Genomic DNA, 19,890 nt, shown 5'->3' with positions numbered 1-19,890 from the left:
TGGGAATCAAACTTGGGTCTTCTGCAAGTACAGCGTGTGCTCTTACGGCTGAGCCGTCTCTCCAGCCCCAGGATGTTGTTCTGACATCTACACTAGGGTTACACTATGCTCTCTAAGTTCACAGGACGTTTTGTGCCTGGTTGTGACCCCACACACCTTTGTAGATTTGTCCGCTGTAATTTTCAGATGAACGTTCTTTTAAGAGTCAAGGTTGCCTGCGCTGGCTCCGAACTCAAGTATTCCTGCCTTCAGCCCTCCGAGTAGCTGCCACTTCAGAAGCATAGGCAGTGGTGTCTAGTTTCTGATGAGTGCTCTGGAAGAGTAGTATTTCATCTTGTACTTGGAGCCTCATTCCAGGGTAGGATTCTCCGCCTGCTCCCTCAGGGAGCCCCAAGAAGAGCTGTCATTGAAGAAAATGTGGTTTCCCTTAGACCCAGCTCATTAGGGTTTTCAGCATCCTCTGCTGTAGAATCACATCCTGCCGCGTTCATGAGTGGAGCAAAGGCTCTTCTGGATGGCTGGCCTGAAGCACCTTTTTCCCTATCAAGGGACTGAATGGTGTGCTGTGCCACCCTACTCCTGAAACCCCGTGCTATACGGGTGGTGCTCTCAAGTGCTGTCACAAAACGGTGCCAGGGCAAGTGCTGCATACAAGCCTTGCACCAGAGCAACCTCTGCTCAACAGGTAGGTGATCCGAGGCAAGGGCCCTGACGCGGGCCCCAGTGAACTTGCAGGACTGCATTATTTGGCTACCCTCTGGCTTTGTGCCTCCCGTTGTGGCTCTTTGCTAAGCCACGGTGTTTGGGGGCGTTCCCGCCCTCTAGCGGACCGTAGAGCAACTGTCCCCGCCCCTGCAGCAGGCTCCGGCCACGCCTCCGCAGCGGCCGCTTTACGGCGGAGGCCGCGCCGCGCCGTGGGCGGCCGTAAAGCCTGGAGGCGGCACCGCCCCTCCGGGCTGAGCTCTGGCCCGGCGCCCGCAGGATGGCGGGCGCTTCCTCGCGCGTGCACTACCTGTCGGACTTCTGCTGCCCGCTCGGAGGCCGAGCGGCGGGGAAGCCGTTTGTGCTGCGGCATGAGGCTGAGGTCTTTCTGTCCACCGGACGCGAGTTCGTCTATGTGTATGACCAGGAGGGCGGGCTGCTGACGGTGAGCGGAGGGCGGGAGGGCGGGCGGGCGGCGCCGTTCCGAGGTGAGCCGGGGCCGCGTGTGCCCTCGCCTGACCTCGCTCTCCTGGCGCCCAGGCGGTGTACCAGTTTCCCGACCAGGTATGGCACCTGCAGCTCCTGGCCATCCGCAGGGCACTCTACGTCCTGTGTGCCCGGACTGGCATCTACTGCCTGTCGTTGGACTCGCTGGACAGGTGAGGGGGCGTGGCCCCACGCGGCCGGCCAGTGACAAGTCGGGTCCCCAGGGAGGCCGGCTTTCATGTCCTCCTAGTTGTGAGAGGTTTGTCCCAGTAGTAGTCCCTTTGACGGCCACTGACAACACACTGGGGTAGGAAGCAGAGGACTGCGGTCTAGGCCGCCCATTCCCGCTCTCTAGTACCTGTGCATATGCAGGCGTGGCAGTTGTGTCTGCTTTTGTGAAGTTCTTAGCTGTTGAGGCTCAGGTAGTGAAGTCTGCAACCAGGAGCACCGCTATCACTGCCCTCCGGTGCCTGGCAAGACCTCTTGGAAGTGGGTCTCAGAAGACGGTGTCTCTGGCAAGCAGTGAGTGGCAAAAGCTCGTGTCCCTTGGCTTGTGCTGGAAGAACTCACCGTGCACAGCCCAGGCAGCCTTGGGAATAGTTCCCAAGCTGCCTCGATCTGCAGAGCTATGTTTCTGGCTGATCCTGTGTCAAGCGTGTGTGTGTGTGTGTGTGTGTGTGTGTGTGTGAGAGAGAGAGAGAGAGAGAGAGAGAGAGACCTACCTGCTGAATGGCCTGTGATGTCTCCTGCCTAGCCTACTCAGAGCAAGTCAGGTTACTGCTGAGCACGGTGTGAGTCTACCCCACCCAATACTGACTATGCTTCCATTGTTCCTGAAGGTCTGGGAGCCAGGCCTGTGAGGACAAAGAGGAAGCGGCTCCCCCCTACCCTGTGATCCATGTGGACCCGGATGCGTGTGTCCTCCCTGACGCTGCCCTCTGTGCCTTCACCGTGCTGGATGATATGCTGGTCACCCTGGCACAGGGCCCCACCCAGTGGAAGATGCAGCTGTTTGAGCGTCCCTGTGCAGGGGAGGAGCCTCTGCCCAGAGGCCAGATTGGTGAGGTGGAGTTGTCCACTTGCACCCCACCAGGTGGGGTGCCAGAGAAGCCTGCAGCCCCCCGCTTCCTGCCCGTGCTGTGCTGCGTGTTCCCACCAGACTCCAGGGCACCTCATGGTCACCCCCAGGGCTGTGGGTGCTTCACGCTGGAGGAGGCTCTCTTTGGTCTACTCTTTGGAGTCGATGCCACCCTCCTGCAGTCCCCTGTGATCCTCTGCGGTCTCCCTGATGGCCAGCTTTGTTGTGTGGTCCTGAAGGCCTTGGTTACTTCTGGGTTAGCCCCTGGTGACCCAAAGGTCCTGGTCAAGATCCTCCACCACCTAGAGGAGCCTGTGATCTTCATTGGGGCTTTGAGGGCAGAGCCACACGAGGAGGAAGCAGCAGGAGAGCTGCTGCCTGGCCAGCATGAACACTCTGACTGCCTAGTAGCCCTTGGTCACCAGGGCCGGACACTGGCCATCAAGGCCAGCTGGAGTGAGTCAGGGAATCTGGTGCCGGAGCTGCGTGAGTATTGCCTCCCAGGGCCTGTGCTCTGTGCTGCCTGTGACAGGGATGGCCACGTGTACCACAGCACTCCCTCAGACCTCTGTGTGGTAGACTTGACTCGGAGAGACAGTCCTTGGAACCCTGAGAAGCCAGACGGGGCCATAGGAGGTCTACCCTCTGTGCTGTGCCCAGCCAGCTTGAACATCTGCAGCGCCCTGGCTCTGTGTGTGACAGCAAGGGCACCTACAGGTATGAGCTGCCATTCGTCATCATAGAGGCGCAGGACAGGCTCCTCCCTGACGGTCTCTTCCCTCAGCTGTCCTTCTTCCTTGCCTTTTTGTTTGGTGAGACTTTTGCTAATTCAGCAGGTATGGGCCTTCCTCATCAGGCTCATCACAGACCAGAAGTTCACTCACTCCTGTCTTGGGGTCAAGGACCTTTGTATGTGTGTCCTCCCTGGAACACGGCTGTGGCCCCTCAGTTGGGCGGGCGCCACAAGCATACGGCTTGTGGGGTTGGTTTAAGAGCATCTCCCACAGCAGCTTTCAAATCGGGTCAGGCCAAACCCCCACATGTCCTCTGAGAGCTCAAGGAGCCTGCTTTAGCTGCTGTGTGGCCTGTTTATGAGCCATTCAGAGGGTGTCTCGAAGCTCTCTAAGGAAGCCTTAGCTAGGTTTGCCTGACTCTGGCATGAGAGGAAGACATCTCTCCCCTCCCCCAGTGTCTTCCCATTAAGATCAGCTAAGAGTATATTAAAGCCTGCTACAGAAAACATTTAACAAGAGAAAAAAAAAAAAAAAAAAAACGCTTAGAAGGAAAGACCCAAACCACTTCAGGTGAGGGGCCGTAGCCTAAGACCAGGATACCTATGAACTGACTTCCAGCTACTAACCTGCCCACTTCGGGGTCCATGTTAAGAGCTGTGTTGGGGGATGGGGAAGCGAGCAGACCCTTGGCAGGGGCAGGGCAGGAGGACATGGTAGAGATGTTAGAGATTGAAGCAAGCAGAACTCAGCCTCTAGGGCACTTTTCTTTAGAAGGCTCAGCAGCCTTGCTCTGTTAAAGGCTGTGACACATTTGAATAATTGGGCACCATACAGTGTCCTCCTCTGGCCCCTCTTTGTTCTATCTGTGTGGACCAGTTGCCACCATGGCATCACATCTGTGGTACATCATCTTGTGTAGGCACTTCAAAATGTGTATAGAGATCAGTGGTCCCCATCTGTGCAGATCCCCAGTACGGGCTTCCCAGACATCCCCTTATTGCCTTCCTCGGGCACTGCCTGGGTCCTCTGCCAACCCTTTTTCTGGAGCCCAGAGTGAACAGCACTGAGTGCTCCAGATTTATGACCTGACCGGCCCTGCGTGTGTCCGTCATCAGGTAGCACCGAGCTCCTCGCCCTGTCTTCTAAAGGACGCCTGATCACCTGCAGTCTGGACTTGAACTCTGAGGCGCCTGTGCCTGCCAAAATGGCCATGGCAAATGCAGGCCAGAAAATTAAGGAGCTGCTCTTGGACATCGGTGATGTCTCTGAAAGGTGAGCTGCAGTGTCTGGCACAAGTACAGCTTGTGCCCTGTCCTTAAAGGTTAGCATTCTGTGTGGAGCTGACCCAGGCTAGGGAGGTTTTGGTTAACAACCATCTATGCGGCTGCCTCTGCCTCTGTCTCCATCAGGGACAAAAAAAGAAATCTACACACAAATCCTCAAAAGACAAGAGACCCCTCTCCCCTCTGACAGGACTCCGGAATCTTCTAACACCAATCCCTTGCCTGCTTCTGTGGACTCTCAGAGGCCAGTGGGACCCTGCTCTCAGCAGAGCTTCCAGCACCAGACCCAGGGAGCACATCTTTCCCTAGCCTGTCCCCCCAGCCACCTTCAGTGCTAGTCCCTCGTGTTCTTCCTGACTTTGGGTTTTATGGCCTTGTGACTTGAGGATATTCCCACAAAGCCTAACACCTACTGTCACTGTGGAGCGGAGCGTTGCAAAAGGAAAAGAGGCCCGATTGGGACATGTGAGGTGACCTATGGGGCTAGCCCATCCCTAGGCGTCAAGGGCCGGTTCAGCACCTCCATCCTTCCCTGCCTTGTAGAGCCAAGAGTGAGGATCAGGTCAAAGGATTTCACAGTCAGGGCAGGCAGAGAAAGATGTCCTCCTTCGGCCTGGGAGCTGCTTGCATCCTCAGAGAGAGAGCTGATACTTGAACCATGATCTGGTTCCTTCCTCCCCAGGGAGTCTGCAGCCATGGCTCCTACCCTCGGCTGTGAGCTCCTTCTCCTGGGTGCCATGACTGTCCTTTGCAGGGTGTCCTTTCTGAAGAAAGCTGTTGACCAACGCAACAAGGCCATCACAAGTCTCAACGAGGCCATGAACGTGAGCTGTGCCCTGCTGTCCCATCCAGAGGGCGATCGGCCCATCGCGTGCACCATCACCACCTCCTGGAGCCGCCTGGAGCTGCGAGACATGCTGATGGCCACCTGCACACTAGAGAACAGCAGCAGCTTCAGCCTGGACCAGGGCTGGACCTTGTGTATTCAGGTGCTGACTAGTTCCTCTGCCTTAGACCTGGATGGGACTGGTTCAGCTTTCACCTACACCATTCCAGTGGACAGACTGGGTCCAGGCAGCCGGCGGGAAGTGACGTTGCCCCTGGGCCCTAGTGAGAGTGGTGTGCTCGACCTGCCTGTGACCATGTCCTGCTGGCTCTTCTACAGCCTCAGGGAGGTGGTGGGTGCGGCCCTGGCCCCCTCAGACCCTCTAGAGGCCCCCTACTTGGAGCAGTTCCCTCTCAGCCTTCCTAAGCAAGAGGGCGTCTGCCTGCCCCTGTGCAAGCGCACAGTGGACATGCTGCAGTGCCTGCGCTTCGCCGGCGCAGCCACACACCCTGCACAGGCCCCCTGTATGCCTGGCCCTGCCTGTGAGCCTGTGGAAACTTTCCTGAAGACCTGCCAAGCCCCTGGCAGCGAGCCTACTGGCGCTGCCTCCCTACGGGCCAAGTACCTGCCTCCATCCACAGCCTCCATCAGGGTGTCTGCAGGCCTTCTCAGAGCTGCCCTGGAAGACAGTCACTCAGGTTGGTGGCACGGCTGGCCTCGCTTTGGCTTCAGGGCCCTACAGCCTGTAGAAGTAGGGGGTCCCTTTCTCTTCCTGTGGCTTCTGTGAGTCCCACTGCACCCAGACCACTGTTGGATCTTGTGTTGGGTTGCCCTGTCTCCATCCTTTGTGTGTTTCTTAAAAACTGAGGTGGCACAGCCTAGGCAGAGGTAGATGTCACCAGAGAGCAGCTTGGTGAGTTCTCACACACAGTGCACCTTGGAGTCTCCAGACCAAAAGCTGTTCTGTCTGGGCCTGGCTTTTGCTCTCACTGTGTGAAGTCATTTGTATTGTTTTGGGCTGCATCTGTGGCAGAAGTGTCCTGGTTGTCAGTACCTCTGTCCTGGAGAGAGCTGCAGCAATCTTGCGCAGCATTTCTTGTGTGTGCCCCGTAGTGCAGCTGGGACTGCACTGTCGTGTGGCTCATAGGACTACCTGAGTCCCTGGTTCACGAGTTCCTGACAGTCCCTATTCCTCCCTGCCTCTTGCGTAACTTGCCTAGCTTCCTACTTGTACAAGGGCTGTGAGCATTTGAGACACTTAGGTGGCACTGGAAAAGAATCCTTTGGCGGAAGCCGCACAGGTGCCTCAGCTCCAGCAGGCGCCTCTCTCTTGCAGGTTTCCACCTGTGCAGCGCCACCCTGCGGTGGCTCCTTGCCGAGAACGCTGCTGTGGATGTTGTGCGGGCCCAGACACTGTCTTCCATCCAGGGAATAGCCCCAGATGGAACTGATGTCAACCTCACCGTCCATGAGGCAAGCAGGGGCCACTTGTCTGTTCTTGGGGAGACGGACGTCAGGGCTCATGGTCCTCAGTGAAGAGTTACTTTAACTGGCCTGTCAGTCTCGTTGAGATTGTGTCCCTGGGAGAAGCAGCCCTGTCAACTCTGTCTGTCGTGGGTTCCCGTTCTTGTGCACTGCTAGGGTTGCAGTGGACAGTGAATGCAGAAACCTCCCAAGCTGGTAACAGGTCACTGTTGGACCACCAAAGGACGATGTGCCCCTGTCAAGTGAGACAGCCCATCCCCCGCATGCACACACGCACACACCAGAGCTTTACATTTGCCTGTCAGAGACTCTTGGAACAGAGCTGTGGGCCTCTACCCCAGAGCGCAGGCTGTGTCCTCCAAACTCCTTAGCCCCACTGTCCACTATACTTCCCCTTCAAGCCAGGCTGTAGCCAGCTTCTAACCCAGACACCTTCCTAGGCCAAGTATAGGAACTGGCAGTAGTTACGGTTGATGGACAGCCTCTGTGCTCGCAGCCACACGGAGAAACCCTTGGTTGCCCAGGCCTTTCTACAGACCCCACGTTCTGGGTCTTATGTCGCTGTGTGGAGAGAAAGCCATGGCTACCCAGCCTGTAGTTAGCACAGGAAGGACCTCCCAGAAGGGGCTGAGATGCCCACAGACGGGCTTGTCAGCTCCTTGTGTGAGGACCTTACTTCCTGTCATGGAGCCAAGTATAGCTTGATGTGGCTCAGAATGAGGTGGGTCCTACAGGATTGGCCTGTCATCCTGATACTGTTGTCCCCTGCCGGTGGGTTTCTCTCCATTGTTTGTACGGTCTGCTTACCTTTACAGTGTAAAGGACAGCCCAGACCGTGCTGCGGCTACTCAAGGCCTCTGTGTTGCAGGTAGCTGTGACGGATTTGAGCCCTGCAGGCCCCATTCAGGCTGTGGAGATCCAAGTGGAGAGCTCCTCTCTGGCCAACATGTGTAGGGCGCACCATGCCATCATCAGACGAATACAGGTACCTCAGCCACAGGGGTAGGGGAGGCTCTGAAGGCAGTAAGCCCCTATCTGGGTTTCCGCTGTGGACCCACACAGCTGTGGGCAACAGGATATAATGCCCCGTGAGCCCTCCCAGCAAACAAGATGCCCCTCCAGATGTCCTGTCAGCCCCTGTGAAACGTTCAGAAATGTCTGAGTCCATATGTCTGATAAGTTTGTAGTCCTTGTGTCCCTCCCATCTGGGTCTGAGCCCTGGGAATGGATTTTAGACCAGTGTCCCTGAGTTACTAGGAGGGAACAGCTAAGGAGGCCACTATCATGGGGAAGTTACATGAGCGCTGTGTCTCTGGCCTACTCAGATGAAGAGCTTACAAGTCTGGGTGGCTCCACGTCCCGGATCTCCCCTGGTTCCTCAGGTGGCTGTCCAGATCAGCTATCACCTGCTTGTGACTGGTGTGACCCAGCCCCAAGGCAAGGTTTGCAGCTGGTTCTTGGCTATAACACCCCCCCTACACACACACACACACACACACACACACACACACACACACACCCCGCTGACCTCAGCTTGGAACTTGACCCCTAAGAATCGGGAGCCGACCACTGACAACTCAGTGAATGGGAGACCAGGTTGGAGGTGCTAGTGGTTTTAAAGCTGGAAGGCCAGCCCTTGTGTTCTCTCCTGGCACGTGACTCCCAGTTGTGAGATCACTCCATGAAGTGAGTGACAGGCTTCGTGCGTCCCGTGTAAATGCCCTGTAAGGTTCAGTCTCCAAGGTGTGGGATAGCAGGGGAGTCGCCAAAGCAGTGGTGCCTCCGGGGACTCGTCGCCTTTTGCTCAAATTTACCATTATAAGGACATAGTCTCGGGCGGTGGTGGTGCAAGCCTTTAATCCCAGCACTTGAGAGGTAGAGGCACACAGATCTCTGTGAGTTTGAGGACAGCCAGAGTTACACAGAGAAACCTGCCTCAAACAAATACACACAAAGGCTCTTTGGTCAACCCTAGTGGTGTATCCCCCAAATACTAGATTGTGTTAGGTTGTGTCAGGAGAATCAGGAATTCAAGGCCAGCCTGCTACATAGCAAGCTTGGGAATTCCTGCTGCTCTGAGGAAAGTCCTGGTGAATGGGTGGGAAACACTAGTGGGTAAATGAGTGGGCTCTCCACGGGACTCAGGGTCAGCTGAGCAGAAAGCCAGGAAACAGATAAGAAGGGGTCACTCCACAGAGGAGCGGGAGGACCCTACCCTCTAGTCTCGATCACCTATTCTAGACAATGGGAAGCACTCCCCCCTCTCACACACACACACATACACACACTCACACACATCCTTATCTCCTCCAGACAATGGTCACAGAGCAAGCAGCCCTAGGCTCCAGCCCACCTGACCTCCGCATGCAGTATCTACAGCAGATCCATGCCAACCACCAGGTAAGCCCCAGTGTCTGAGTTTGGGGAGTGTCCCCAGATGGCATGGAAGGAAGACAGCACTCAGAAGGGACCAGCCACAGGGGCTGCACTCTCTGCATGGGATCAGAATATATAGGGCCGTGTCCATTTCCCCTTTGCCCACCATACCAGTGTGGCTGTGTGTTACATACTTAAGGCTGTGTGACCCATTGCTCCTCTTTGGACTGCCCACTACCTCCCAAGTATAAGCTGTTCCCAGGTGGGGACAAAGGCCTGAGCTTGCTGCCCACCCGCAGGAACTGCTCCGTGAGGTGCAAGCACTGCGCGACCAGCTGTGCACAGAGGATGAGCTGAGCTCCTGCTCCACGGCCCAGAAGCTCCTGCACATTTACAAGCAGCTGCGCAACCCTAGCCTCGTCCTGTTGTGACCAGGTAGGCCCTGGCCCACTCGCTCTCCACACTTTCTCCAGTATGCTAACCCTGGTGCTTTACCTAGAGTAGACAAGGCTACCCTTTGGTTCCCTGGCTCAGGCAGCTACACCTCTTGGATAGTCAGGAAGGCAGAAAAAAAAGGGTGTGTGTGTGGGGGTGGTGGTGACATAGGTTCAGGCATGTCTGAACCTAACAGACTTTAGTGCCTCATGCCTTCCTCCTTCCCAACAGCTGCTGGCCGGCTCCACGTCACTGCAGGACACACTTGGGGCTTGCCTGGCAGCATTCCTCAACTGGAACCTCTGCACCCTGATGGGAAATACCGTCACCCAAGAACTCAGGCCATGGAGACACAGGGTTTCTGGGGCTCAGACTTCCAAGTTTGCTGACCCCAGCACACCCCAGGAGTGCTGGCTGCCTCTCTGGGGCCACCAGGGGGCAGAGTGCTCACTGCAACCAAAGCACAAAGACCATGGGAGAGCTCCCGGCGACACCTGCCAGGCATGGGCTGCCCCCAGCACTGTGCTGCTCTCTGGTCCCTGTCCCAGCCTCCTCCTTCAGCTGGGCCCTGCCCTGCTGCTGGTGCTGTCGTTGCCGTGGGAGGGGAGCGTGTCCACAGAGCTCTGTGCCTGCTCCTGTTGTCTGTCTGTGAGGTGCTGTGCTGACAAGCTGCCTTTTGTGAAGTTCCAGGTGTCCACTGAAGTCCACTCAGTTCTACCCTCTGCCTCTGTGTTGTGCTCTGTGTTCTGTTGAGCTCTATGCAGTTGGGTGGGCAACCCTTCCCAGCTTCTCCTTGCCCTTTGGCCAAAGGACACTCCTCAGGGCCCACGTACACTCCACCAAGGCTCCTGTGGCCATTTGGGGCCAAAGATCTGCCCTTCAAGGTCTGACCAGACTGAGGCTACTGGCTCCTGCCACCTTCACCTCACAGGGCATTTACACGGGAGTCTATCCATCCTACAGGACAGAGTTCTCCTAGAGGCAGTTAGGAAGTGGAACGGGCCCGCTCTAGACACCGCGTTGACTCTGTACAAGACTGGCTTTTGTAACCCTCATCCCCAGGGCTACCAGCTGACCTTGGCCCCAGACGGCCTGCTAAGAGCCCTGTCCACAACTTGTCCCCAAGGCTCCTCTTGCCCAAGGGACATACACCTGTATGTACTGTGCTTTCAACAAGTTAGAGAGGCTGGCTCAACCCACAGGACATAAAGGGCCACCTTGGAAAACGGAGGTGTCTGCTGGGCTGCACTGGCTTTGGTCTCTGTCAGAGTCCACAATTATGAATGTCCCCTACTTGCCGTTATACCCCAGAGATGGGGAGGCTCCTCCTTAGCCTGAGCTGGAGCACGTGTCCTCAGGGGCTGGTGCTGATGCTGCCCTACCTCCTCAGCCTTCCTAGACTCCTGGGCACAGACCTGCATCTGGGCTGGGGCCTGTTATCCTTGGGACTGGATGAGTTAGTAGAGCCCATGCCAGGCTTAGGTGGCTGCCAGAGGAGAAGAAATACCGATCTTAGCTGGAGAGTCACACTTGACGTGTCACCGTGGAGTAAGAGTCACCATTATTCCAGCTGGGTCCCCAGTCTTGTTCGGCACCTGTGTGGTGTCCCTGTACATGCTAGGCAGGCCTGACATCCGAAACACTGCAGGCCATGGACCACCAGACTCTGAGACCTGGCCCACTCTGGATGGCTGCTAAGGGCAACTCCAAGGGTTAGTAGGGATATTCCCTGACGTGTCCCTGGTCACTTTGGATAAGCCAAGGGCAGTCCTAACAGTGAGGGCACGAGTCAGCCACCACTTTCTTCCCAGCACGCTTCCTGCCTTCCCCACCAGCTGCATATTGTCTCCCCACAATGTTGTGGGCTCACTGGAAGAGGACTTTGAGCCCCAAGTCAGCCAAGGTCACAGGGGCCTTCCTCAGTCTCTGACCCAAAACCTAGAAACTGCTGGGGCAAAATGGGTGAAGGGACAGAGGCAGCCCCTACCTCTAGCCATGGCCCTTGCCCAGAAAGGGGAGGGCTTCCCCAGGGCAGAGCTCTGGTACTGAGCAGAGGGGACTTGGGGACTCCAGGACCCTTCCTACTACCAAATGGCAGCTTGAGCCCACGGCAACTCCGCAACAAAGGTTTAATGCTGGGTCGGTGGGCTCTGGGGTTGACCCCCTGTGAGTCCTCAGTATTCCCAGAGAGCTTCCCCCACAGGCAGGTCTGCATCAGCACGCAGGAGCCCTGAGGCTCCTCCACGCAGGTACTTGCCGCTGAGGGCTCGGATGGCCAGACGGCCACGCTCTCGGAACTCAAAGAGGAAATCTTCCGCCAAGTCACCGTCGCTGCACACGCTTCCATGGCTGCCTGTGTACCAGAACCCACCTCCACGGCCTGGGGGCAAGGCTGGAGGTTAGCAGGGCCCAAGTGCACCGAGCCCCCACCCTTCCCCCTGCACGTTTCTCTCCCACACCTCTAATCTGATAGGCGCCATCCCTGAAGCTCAAGTGGAAGACGTCGTAAGTGGAACGGTTGGTGTCCAGCTGGTTGGAGCCCCGGCGGTGGCACACAAAGCCATCCAGGCCACGCAGCACCAGGAGGGGTCGATTGATGAGCTTGAGGGTAAATAGCTCGTCCTCGCCTGCAGGAGAGGGTGATGTGGACTGACCACTCCCCACCCCCATCTGTTCTTTCCAGGCCGTGGACTTGGGGGTCCAGGTGTGCCACTGCCTAGTGTGCTGCTGTGGCAAGGAGACTGGCACCACCACAGAAGCAGGCATTCGTTACTAATATAGAAGGTGTGAAGGAGGTGCCCAGGGTTCCCCAAAGACAGGAAAGGAAAAGCCACCCGGGGATGACTCCTGGATGGATCAAGTTGACCTCAGGTGCACAGACTCTGGATGGAGAGCTGCCCCAACTGACAGGCAGGGAATGCTCACCCACAAAGTCGCTGATGGCGGCCAGCTGCCCGTTTTTCTTCATGCACACAAAACGCCCGTTGCTGGCTTTAAGTGCCACCCGCCGGCCATGCCATTCTATTTCAAACATGGTGTTGGCAGAGCTGTGGGGGAGGGGGGAGATTTCAGAGGGGGGGGGTGCAGAGTTTGGCCTCCCTAATCCTCCTTGGGTTCCAAGGTGGAACAGAAGCCTGCCCTCCACAGAAGTACCCATTGCCAGTAAGAGCGACTCCCCATGCCAGTGCACGTTCTTTTCTGATTGGGCTGCTATTCTCACTGCTGAGGCTGTGCTCAGGGTGCCGGTGGAGGTGATGACCGAAGTGACAGTGGTCACCAGGTGTAGTGGCACCAACCTTTAATCCCAGCAGAGGCAGATCTCTGGGTTGGAAACTACATTCCAAGCCATCCAAGGCTACATAGTGAACCCTCTCTCTCAAAACAAACAAAACCAAAAAAGTGATGGTGGTGGGGATGTTGTGACCGTCAGTCGTGGTTGTAAGGGTGATGATGGTGAAGGTGACAGACAAGGACAGGTGCACTCACACTTGTGTGGCTGTGGCCTGAATGCCCCCATGGGTGACCAAGGTCCAGTAGCCCCCAGTGCTGGAATAGAAAGTACACTTCTTTGTCTCCTGGTCGATTTGCATCAGGAATGTCTCATGACCCAGTTCTTCATCCTGATTGGCTGAGACATTGATTCCTGGAGGGAGAAGACAACAAGGAAGCTGCTCGCACCTCTCCTGGGAGGCCCGAGAAGGATGGGGAAGTGTGCTTTGGGGTAGCATGAAGTCATCTGTCAGAGGCTGCCCAGCACCATCAGCGACCAGCACACCTCACACAGACATGCCTCTAAGGATGGCTTCTTACCCCAGCTCTTCCCACACTCCCTGACAGCACCTTTCATGCTGCTAAATCCCCATTGTGCTGGTCAGCAGGTAATCTGCTTGTCCCTGCTCTCTTGACACAGTTTCTATTTATAATTCACCCTTAGGCTGCCAGGTGGGGTCTCTGACCTTCCCGCTGAGGTGACCTAGATCATAGCCAGTGACTGGTAACCAGCCCACCTCCCACACATACACTTGAGTCTCTGGGGAGGACAGGGTGCCCAGAGCCTGCCTGGTGTTCCTGTAATGTGGACAGAGAGGCCAACTGTACCATGGCCTGCCTCAGCATGCCAGCCCTGAAACAACCTCAGGATTGTCCCATAAGCTTGGGCTCCCTCCAACAAACTGCATCAGTTTCTATGGCAACTGGTTATTCTTGAATAGTGTGGCAGGTAGAGCCCTCAAGATCCCAGGGTACTCAAAGTGTAACAGTAGGAGGTGGGGGACAAAGCCTGAAGGTCAAGCCACATTTGATCTAACCGTGCAGAAGAGGGGAACAACCAAACAGCAGCCCCTGGAAGAGGCTGAGGTGTGCTGCCTTTTTCTAGCTCCCAAAGGCCATGCCCAGGCCCTCTAACGCTGAAGATCACTGTTCCCATGCAGAAGAGCAGCTGACAAAGCCCCAGGAAAGGGCCCACTCAGGCCAGAAGAGGAAGTCAGATCTCCTGGCACTGGAGCTACAGGTGGTTGTGAGCTGCCATGTAAGTGCTTGGAGCTGAATGTGGGTTTTCTGGAAGAGCAGCCAGTGCTCTAAACCACTGAGCCACCTCTAAAGACCCAACAGTCGTTTTTACTGCTCCCACCTCTGGAGCTTCAGCTTTGTAGCAACAAATACTAAATTGGGCCGTGGTGGAGCCAAGGACGGCCCTCAGCTCTGTGTATTGTGGGATTCGGGATGGTGTGTCATGTGCATGTATGCTATAGACTATAAGAAAAGTCATATCTCAACAAAGATCCATGCAGGGACAGAAGGCAGAACCAGGTCAGAGGACCTTAGCTGGGCATGGCAACTAGCACCGTCCATCGACCTCACCCTCACCTCCATCTCGCAGGCCAAGATGCTGTGTCCCACGTCACGTCACGGCTCCTGCCTCTGCAGACAGAGTGCCCACACGCACCTTCCCCCTCATGCTCACCTGCTTGTAGGGAACTGAGCTGGCAGTGGGAGGGGCATAGAATCCAGAATGATCTGGACTAGTGTGAGGTGTGTCCGCTAGGATTCAGGAAAGGGGTTGAGTAGGTCTGTTACTAGTAGAGACAAATGCTCACAGCTGAGCTACATGTCAGCCCTACAGCACCAGTGAATGCCGAGACAGGCAGACGGTAGCAAAGAAGCCTAGTAGTGAAACTACAAAGTGGCTGCTCATAGGCAGCTCCTGGCTAGAAGACGAGTCTGGGGCTGTCTCTCCAAGTGACCAGACCAAAATGGGCTGCTACTCCATAGGTGCTGTGCTGGCCAGGACAAACACCCAAATCACCTCTCCGGCTTCCTTGAGCTGGACGTCACTTCCACCCCCAACTCAAAGCCCTACCTGACACCAACGCGGAGGTGGGAGCTGCTGGCAGGCACCATCAGCCCCAGTGAAGGAAGCACAGTGTGCCTCTACTTCACTGCCCTTAGCAGGAGAGTCCGCCACCAAAGGACGCAGTCACATACAGTGTGCTCAAGAGCGGGGCAGAGGCGGCACACACCTCTGATCCCAGCAGAGGCAGGCAAATCTCTGGGTTGGAGGACAGCCAGAGCTACACAGAGAAACCCTGTCTCAAAAAACAAAAGGGGCTCGGAAGAGACCACTTGGATTGCTCAGCAAGTTAAGGTGCTTCCTTTGAAAGCTAGTGATCTGAGACTGATAGCCGGAGCCACGTAAAGGTGGCAGGAAAAAACAGACTCCACAGAGGTCTACTTTGACCTCTACGTCACGGCATGTGTGTGCCCATATGTCACACACACACAGCAATAATTTTTTCTTCAAGACGGTCCTACTAAGCAGCTCTGGCTTTCCTGGAATTCATTATGGCTGGCCTCAGAGATCCACCTGTCCTTGCCTTGCTGGGACTAAAGGTGTGTACCACTGTTTCCAGCTAGTTATTATTATTTTGTTTGTTTGGTTTTTTTTGTTTTTGTTTTTCGAGACAGGGTTTCTCTGTATAGCCCTGGCTGTCCTGGAACTCACTTTGTAGACCAGGCTGGCCTCGAACTCAGAAATCCGTCTGCCTCTGCTTCCTGAGTTCTGGGATTAAAGGCATGCGCCACCACCACCCAGCCCAGCTAGTTATTATTGTTTTTTATTGTTTAAGAGACCGAAAGGGGCTGCAGAGATGGCTAGGGTTTAAGAGCACTTACTGTTCTTGCAGAGGACCTGAGTTTTGTTCCCAGCACCCTTACCAGGCAGGCTCCAGAGGAGCCAATGTCCTCTTCTAGCTTCTGCAGGCACCTGTACTCATGTGCCTGTACCCTTCCCCCCCACACACATACACACCGTGTTTTTAAAGGCTGGGAAGCAATCTACTATCCTACCCAGCTCCATGACTCTCAGATCCACCATCTTTTTTTTTTTTTCTGTGTTGGGAATGGAACTCGGTGTTATATGCACTAGGCAAGTGCTTACCACTGAGTGACATCCTAAGCCCACATCCCACCAATCCCCAAGCCTCCGTCACCACCTCTTCTTCACCCCCCTCTCCATCACCATCTTCACCACCTCCACCGTTTTCACCCAACATCATTAACCTCCCTGCCAAGCCACATAGCATGGCCACCAGTATAGACACTTCTGTCACCACCTCCCTTCATGAGTCTGTTACAGGCCATTTGTTACAATCCGTGTCTGGCACCCTCCACCCCCTCTTCTCCAGGAAGCACTCCATTACACTGCTCCAGCTAGCTTGCTTAACTGAGGTCTGCGAACATTTTGACCTTTCCCAGGCCAGGCAGTGTGGCTGGACGACAGGGATGGTAACTCTAGTGCCTGTTATTGCCTCAGACTGACCTAAAGACCATGCCTGCAGTTGCAGGTTCTTCTGGGCAGCCTAGCCTCCCAAGTGGGTATCCCTGGCCATCTGGATAGGACATAAGATGCCCAAGGACACTGGACATCTATGTGCTACTATAGCAGTGGGCAGGGTCACGACAGGCACATGGGAGATGCCCTTTTTCTGGCAAGTGCTGGTGTAAGGGGGTCGAAGAGAGTAAGGAGGAACCTTTCCTGTCTCGCCTCTCCATTTGAGTGAGCTCAGAGCACTCAGGCCAAGGTATATCTGGGCACCCTGGGGTGCATGAGCACAGAGCCCAAGATGGAAGCAACTGTTCCTTCTGGCCTGGGCCAGACTCTTGGCTTCTTTATAGAGCAGTAGGAACACTGTGTTTACCTCAGACTGCTCAGGTGTCACACAAGTGACCAGTGGCCAGGAAACGACGAAAACCAAGACACACCCCACGGGTAGACATGGCACCCTCCCCTTAGAAACACAGGACCTAAGTAAGGTTGGGTTAGCCATGTCTAACACTGAGGATAACAGTAAAGTCTCATTCTTGGGCGGGGGGGTCCCACAAGGTTCCCAATGGTCAAGCACTTTGCCCTGCCCTTGTCCCTCATCTCCCCCAAAGATGAGAAAGTGGGTGGTATGAGAGCAAAGGTGTATCAGTCCCCAGCCTGCTTCCCACCCTCCTATTGCCCCCAGATTCTGCCTCGCTACGCTGCTACACCTCTCCAATCTTCGAGGCAGCTGCAGTCTAGCAGGCACCACATTTGGCTGATACTCTCCAGATGTCTGGAGAGTGACGAGGACTCCTGAAGCCAGCAGCCCCACTTACACTGTGTGTAGAGACACCCATCTCCAGTAAATAGCGCCCTCCACCCCAGCATGTGGCAGGTCTCTGCATACGTGCACACACTACACAATATCAGCTGCCCTACCCTACCTTGCCTCACAGAGATGTAGCGCCGGTTGGCAGCTACCAGCACCACCTGTGGGTGACTTTGCTCCAGGTCGAAGAGTTCATCCTTGCTGGGCCTCGTGTTGCGACCAGCCTTGAGTGTGCCAGCAGGCCCCACAGGTGCCAGGTACCGGCCGTCACAGTCCTTGAAGGCCAGCTTGCCTGCCTTGAACTCCAGCGTGTAGCAGGCATGGGCTTCAGGTTCCCAGACAAGGCGGCCATCGCTGCGAAGGTAGCGGCTGTCATAAGACTTGAGGCAGTACCGCCTGCTCTGGAAAATGAGGGTGACTAGTGCGTCCACACCCCATGGCATGTCACCGTCTGCTGCCATCTCATCTTCCTGAAGGCACAGGTGCACGTAGCGCCGACGGCTCACACTCAGCAAATGAGCCTGTGGGTGGATGGCCAGGTGCACAGTCCACAGCTCTGCCGGGGAAATGGCCGTGGCAAAGCAGGACAGTCGGTCCTCAATGCCACCGAAGAAGCGGCCGTGTGGCTCTGACTGCAGCACCCAGCGCCCATCAGGCTGCGGCAAGACCAGGAAGCGGCAGTCACGGCCCGGCTGATCCATCTCACAGGCCACACGTCCATCTTCTTCTGCTGACAGGTAGCGGCCTAGGTGACTGCTTCGGAACAGCACGGCAGTGCCCTGCCCCGGGTCAGGCTCCAGGACCCAGATCTGCTTCCTCTTGAGGCTGGCTGCGGAGGCGTTGACCTTGAAGCCAAAGCTCTCTGCAGTCAGGTAGCGGTCGGCATCGTTAACAAGGCCAAACTGGATCTTCAGCACCTGGTGCAGACCGTTGGTTGGCATCTTTGAGGCTAGCCACGTTGCTTCAGGGGCCTGGGAAGGAACTCTCTCTAAGTGTTCTGTTCAGGGGGCCTGTAGCCCCCCCTGAGGCCCAGATCTGTTTATCTGACCCTTGGCTCCCAAGCCTAGCCAGCGACATGGACGCTACCTGCTCCAATGCTGCCTCCCTCTGTCTTGTGGCCTCGGCCACCCAGGCAGATCTTACATGGCCAGCGGGCAGCCGAGGGCGGGTGAGAGGGGCGGATCAGAAGTGCACCGGCTTAGAAGCAGTAGCCAACTTGCCTTAGCCCCAGCTTGGATTTCAGTGGCTCCTGGATGCACCAAGTCCAGAGTCAATGTCCAGCAGGACAAAAGCGAGGCTGACCACCTCCTTGTCCTCACCCATGGCTGCCTGGGTCCTATGCCCTATAAACTGTAGATTCCACGGTTCTTAGTCTCTCTTCTTACTGCCAATTGCTTCAGGGCTTCCCAGTCCCCACCTGAGACCCTGCTTCCAGCCCAGCTCTTTTCCAAGGTAGAAAAGGCAGCCCAGTGGAAAACTCACAGCAGACTGGCAACCTGATCGCAGCCCTCCACCCTCAGTGGCCCGCCAGATCCTCTTCAGGATCCAGTTACTGCATCTCTGATTCCTGCTGCCAGGAGCAATACGGCCCCCTGTAGCATGCAGCAGCAGCCTGTCCTATCCCCCTGGCCACACAGTTCCTATCCTTGTGTGTGGCCCTGAGCTTGACACTGTCCTGTGTCTGCCCCTGAGTCATGGGCTGGGGAGGCGGCAGGGAGGACCTAAGTGGCACACATAAGCTGGGACACCTTGACCCTCAGCAGGGATGACAATGCTGAGACAGATACCCTGGTGTGCCTCGTCCACTTGGTTTGGAAAGAGCAGCCTCATATGGTATGCTAGGCAACCATGTGATGCTCACATCCAGGACTACATGTGCAGGGACACACCTGTGTAGCAGGGTATGCCAGGGATCCTATGTTCCCTGCTGACTCTCGCTCAGGGCATGATGCTCTTCCCTTCTGTGCAGGGAGCTCAGGGTGGTCTAGCTTCAACTGCCTTTGACGGAATTGGAGACCTGATTACTGCTGCCCAGATCACAGGGTTATGGGCTTGGCCTGTGGCTTTTACAGACTTGAATATAGGGGGGCTGTGTGGGGCACAGTCTTCCCCGTGCTTCTAAAAGCACTCCCATAAAATCCAAGAGGGAGCTGGGTGGTGCAGCTTAGGAGATGCTGGAAGCTGGCCGCACCTGACCCCTGACCTCTTATCCCTGGGACCACTGGCTGTACCCTGTCCATCCTGAGTCTGACAGGCATCGTAGGGAGCGTCAGTAGTCCTGCTCAGTTCTTACCCTGCACCTGCCTCAGGGGACCAGAGCCAAGCAGGAAACCAGAGCTGTCCATCCTGGGCCTGAGCCAGAACTGGCGTCTTCTTCCTCATAACTGTGTGACCACGCGGGAGGGCCTTCCTGAGGGACAGTAACAGGAGGATGTGGAATGCTTCCAGCTGTGACCCCAGTCATCCTTTCCTCATTCCGCGCCTGTCAGCCCTCAAGTGGCCATGGCCAAACCGACACAGAGGTCTATATTAAGGGAGGATGCAGAGGGTGAGGTAGGTTGATCAAAGCCTCTGAAGACCCTGAGGAAGTAAGAGGAACCGTGCCCAATAGAGGGCTCAGGGTAGGATCCGTGACAGATTGTCTCGTGCTAACCCTATTGCTGTCAGCCCTCCCTGCAGGCCAGCTTTATCTACCCCTGTGACCCACGCACATGTATGAGACACTGTCAGAAAGTGCAGTCAGACTGTGTGTCAAGTGCTGCCTTAGAGATCAGCTCAGTAGGTGGGGCATGATGTCCGTGCAAAAGCACCGGTTGCCAGAGTTTCAAAAGCCCCAGTTGCCAGGGTGGTG

General features: G+C 56.0%; 2 protein-coding genes across 3 annotated transcripts; one reads left to right on the top strand and one right to left on the bottom strand.

Annotated features, from left to right (window-relative positions):
• Positions 1–942: 942 nt before the first annotated feature.
• Faap100 (Fanconi anemia core complex associated protein 100) lies at positions 943–10,127 on the top strand. The gene is made up of 10 exons (NM_027980.2): positions 943–1,147; positions 1,243–1,361; positions 2,028–2,983; positions 4,116–4,272; positions 5,038–5,807; positions 6,446–6,582; positions 7,463–7,579; positions 8,908–8,994; positions 9,270–9,405; positions 9,637–10,127. The coding sequence occupies exons 1-9, from the start codon at positions 983–985 to the stop codon at positions 9,399–9,401; spliced, it is 2,640 nt and encodes an 879-aa protein (NP_082256.2). The 5' UTR covers positions 943–982; the 3' UTR covers positions 9,402–9,405; positions 9,637–10,127.
• A 1,388-nt stretch (positions 10,128–11,515) lies between these two features.
• On the bottom strand, positions 11,516–19,524 carry Fscn2 (fascin actin-bundling protein 2). Of its 2 annotated transcripts, none has more exons than XM_006533259.4 (5): positions 17,155–19,524; positions 12,892–13,048; positions 12,314–12,452; positions 11,865–12,096; positions 11,516–11,785 (listed from the first exon to the last, which is right to left on the bottom strand). In XM_006533259.4, exons 1-5 carry the CDS (start codon positions 17,978–17,980, stop codon positions 11,580–11,582), a joined length of 1,560 nt encoding a protein of 519 aa, XP_006533322.1. In that variant the 5' UTR covers positions 17,981–19,524; the 3' UTR covers positions 11,516–11,579. The 2 variants fall into 2 exon arrangements, with proteins under 2 accessions (XP_006533322.1, NP_766390.2); NM_172802.4 differs by having other exon boundaries at positions 11,865–12,032; positions 12,331–12,452; positions 17,155–18,155.
• Between the last annotated feature and the right edge of the window lie 366 nt (positions 19,525–19,890).

This window comes from Mus musculus, chromosome 11 (assembly GCF_000001635.26).
Source record: "Mus musculus strain C57BL/6J chromosome 11, GRCm38.p6 C57BL/6J".
Classification (NCBI taxonomy): domain Eukaryota; kingdom Metazoa; phylum Chordata; class Mammalia; order Rodentia; family Muridae; genus Mus; species Mus musculus.
The sequence above is the reverse complement of the archived record's forward strand: the minus strand, read 5'-3'. Positions and strand labels throughout refer to the sequence as shown.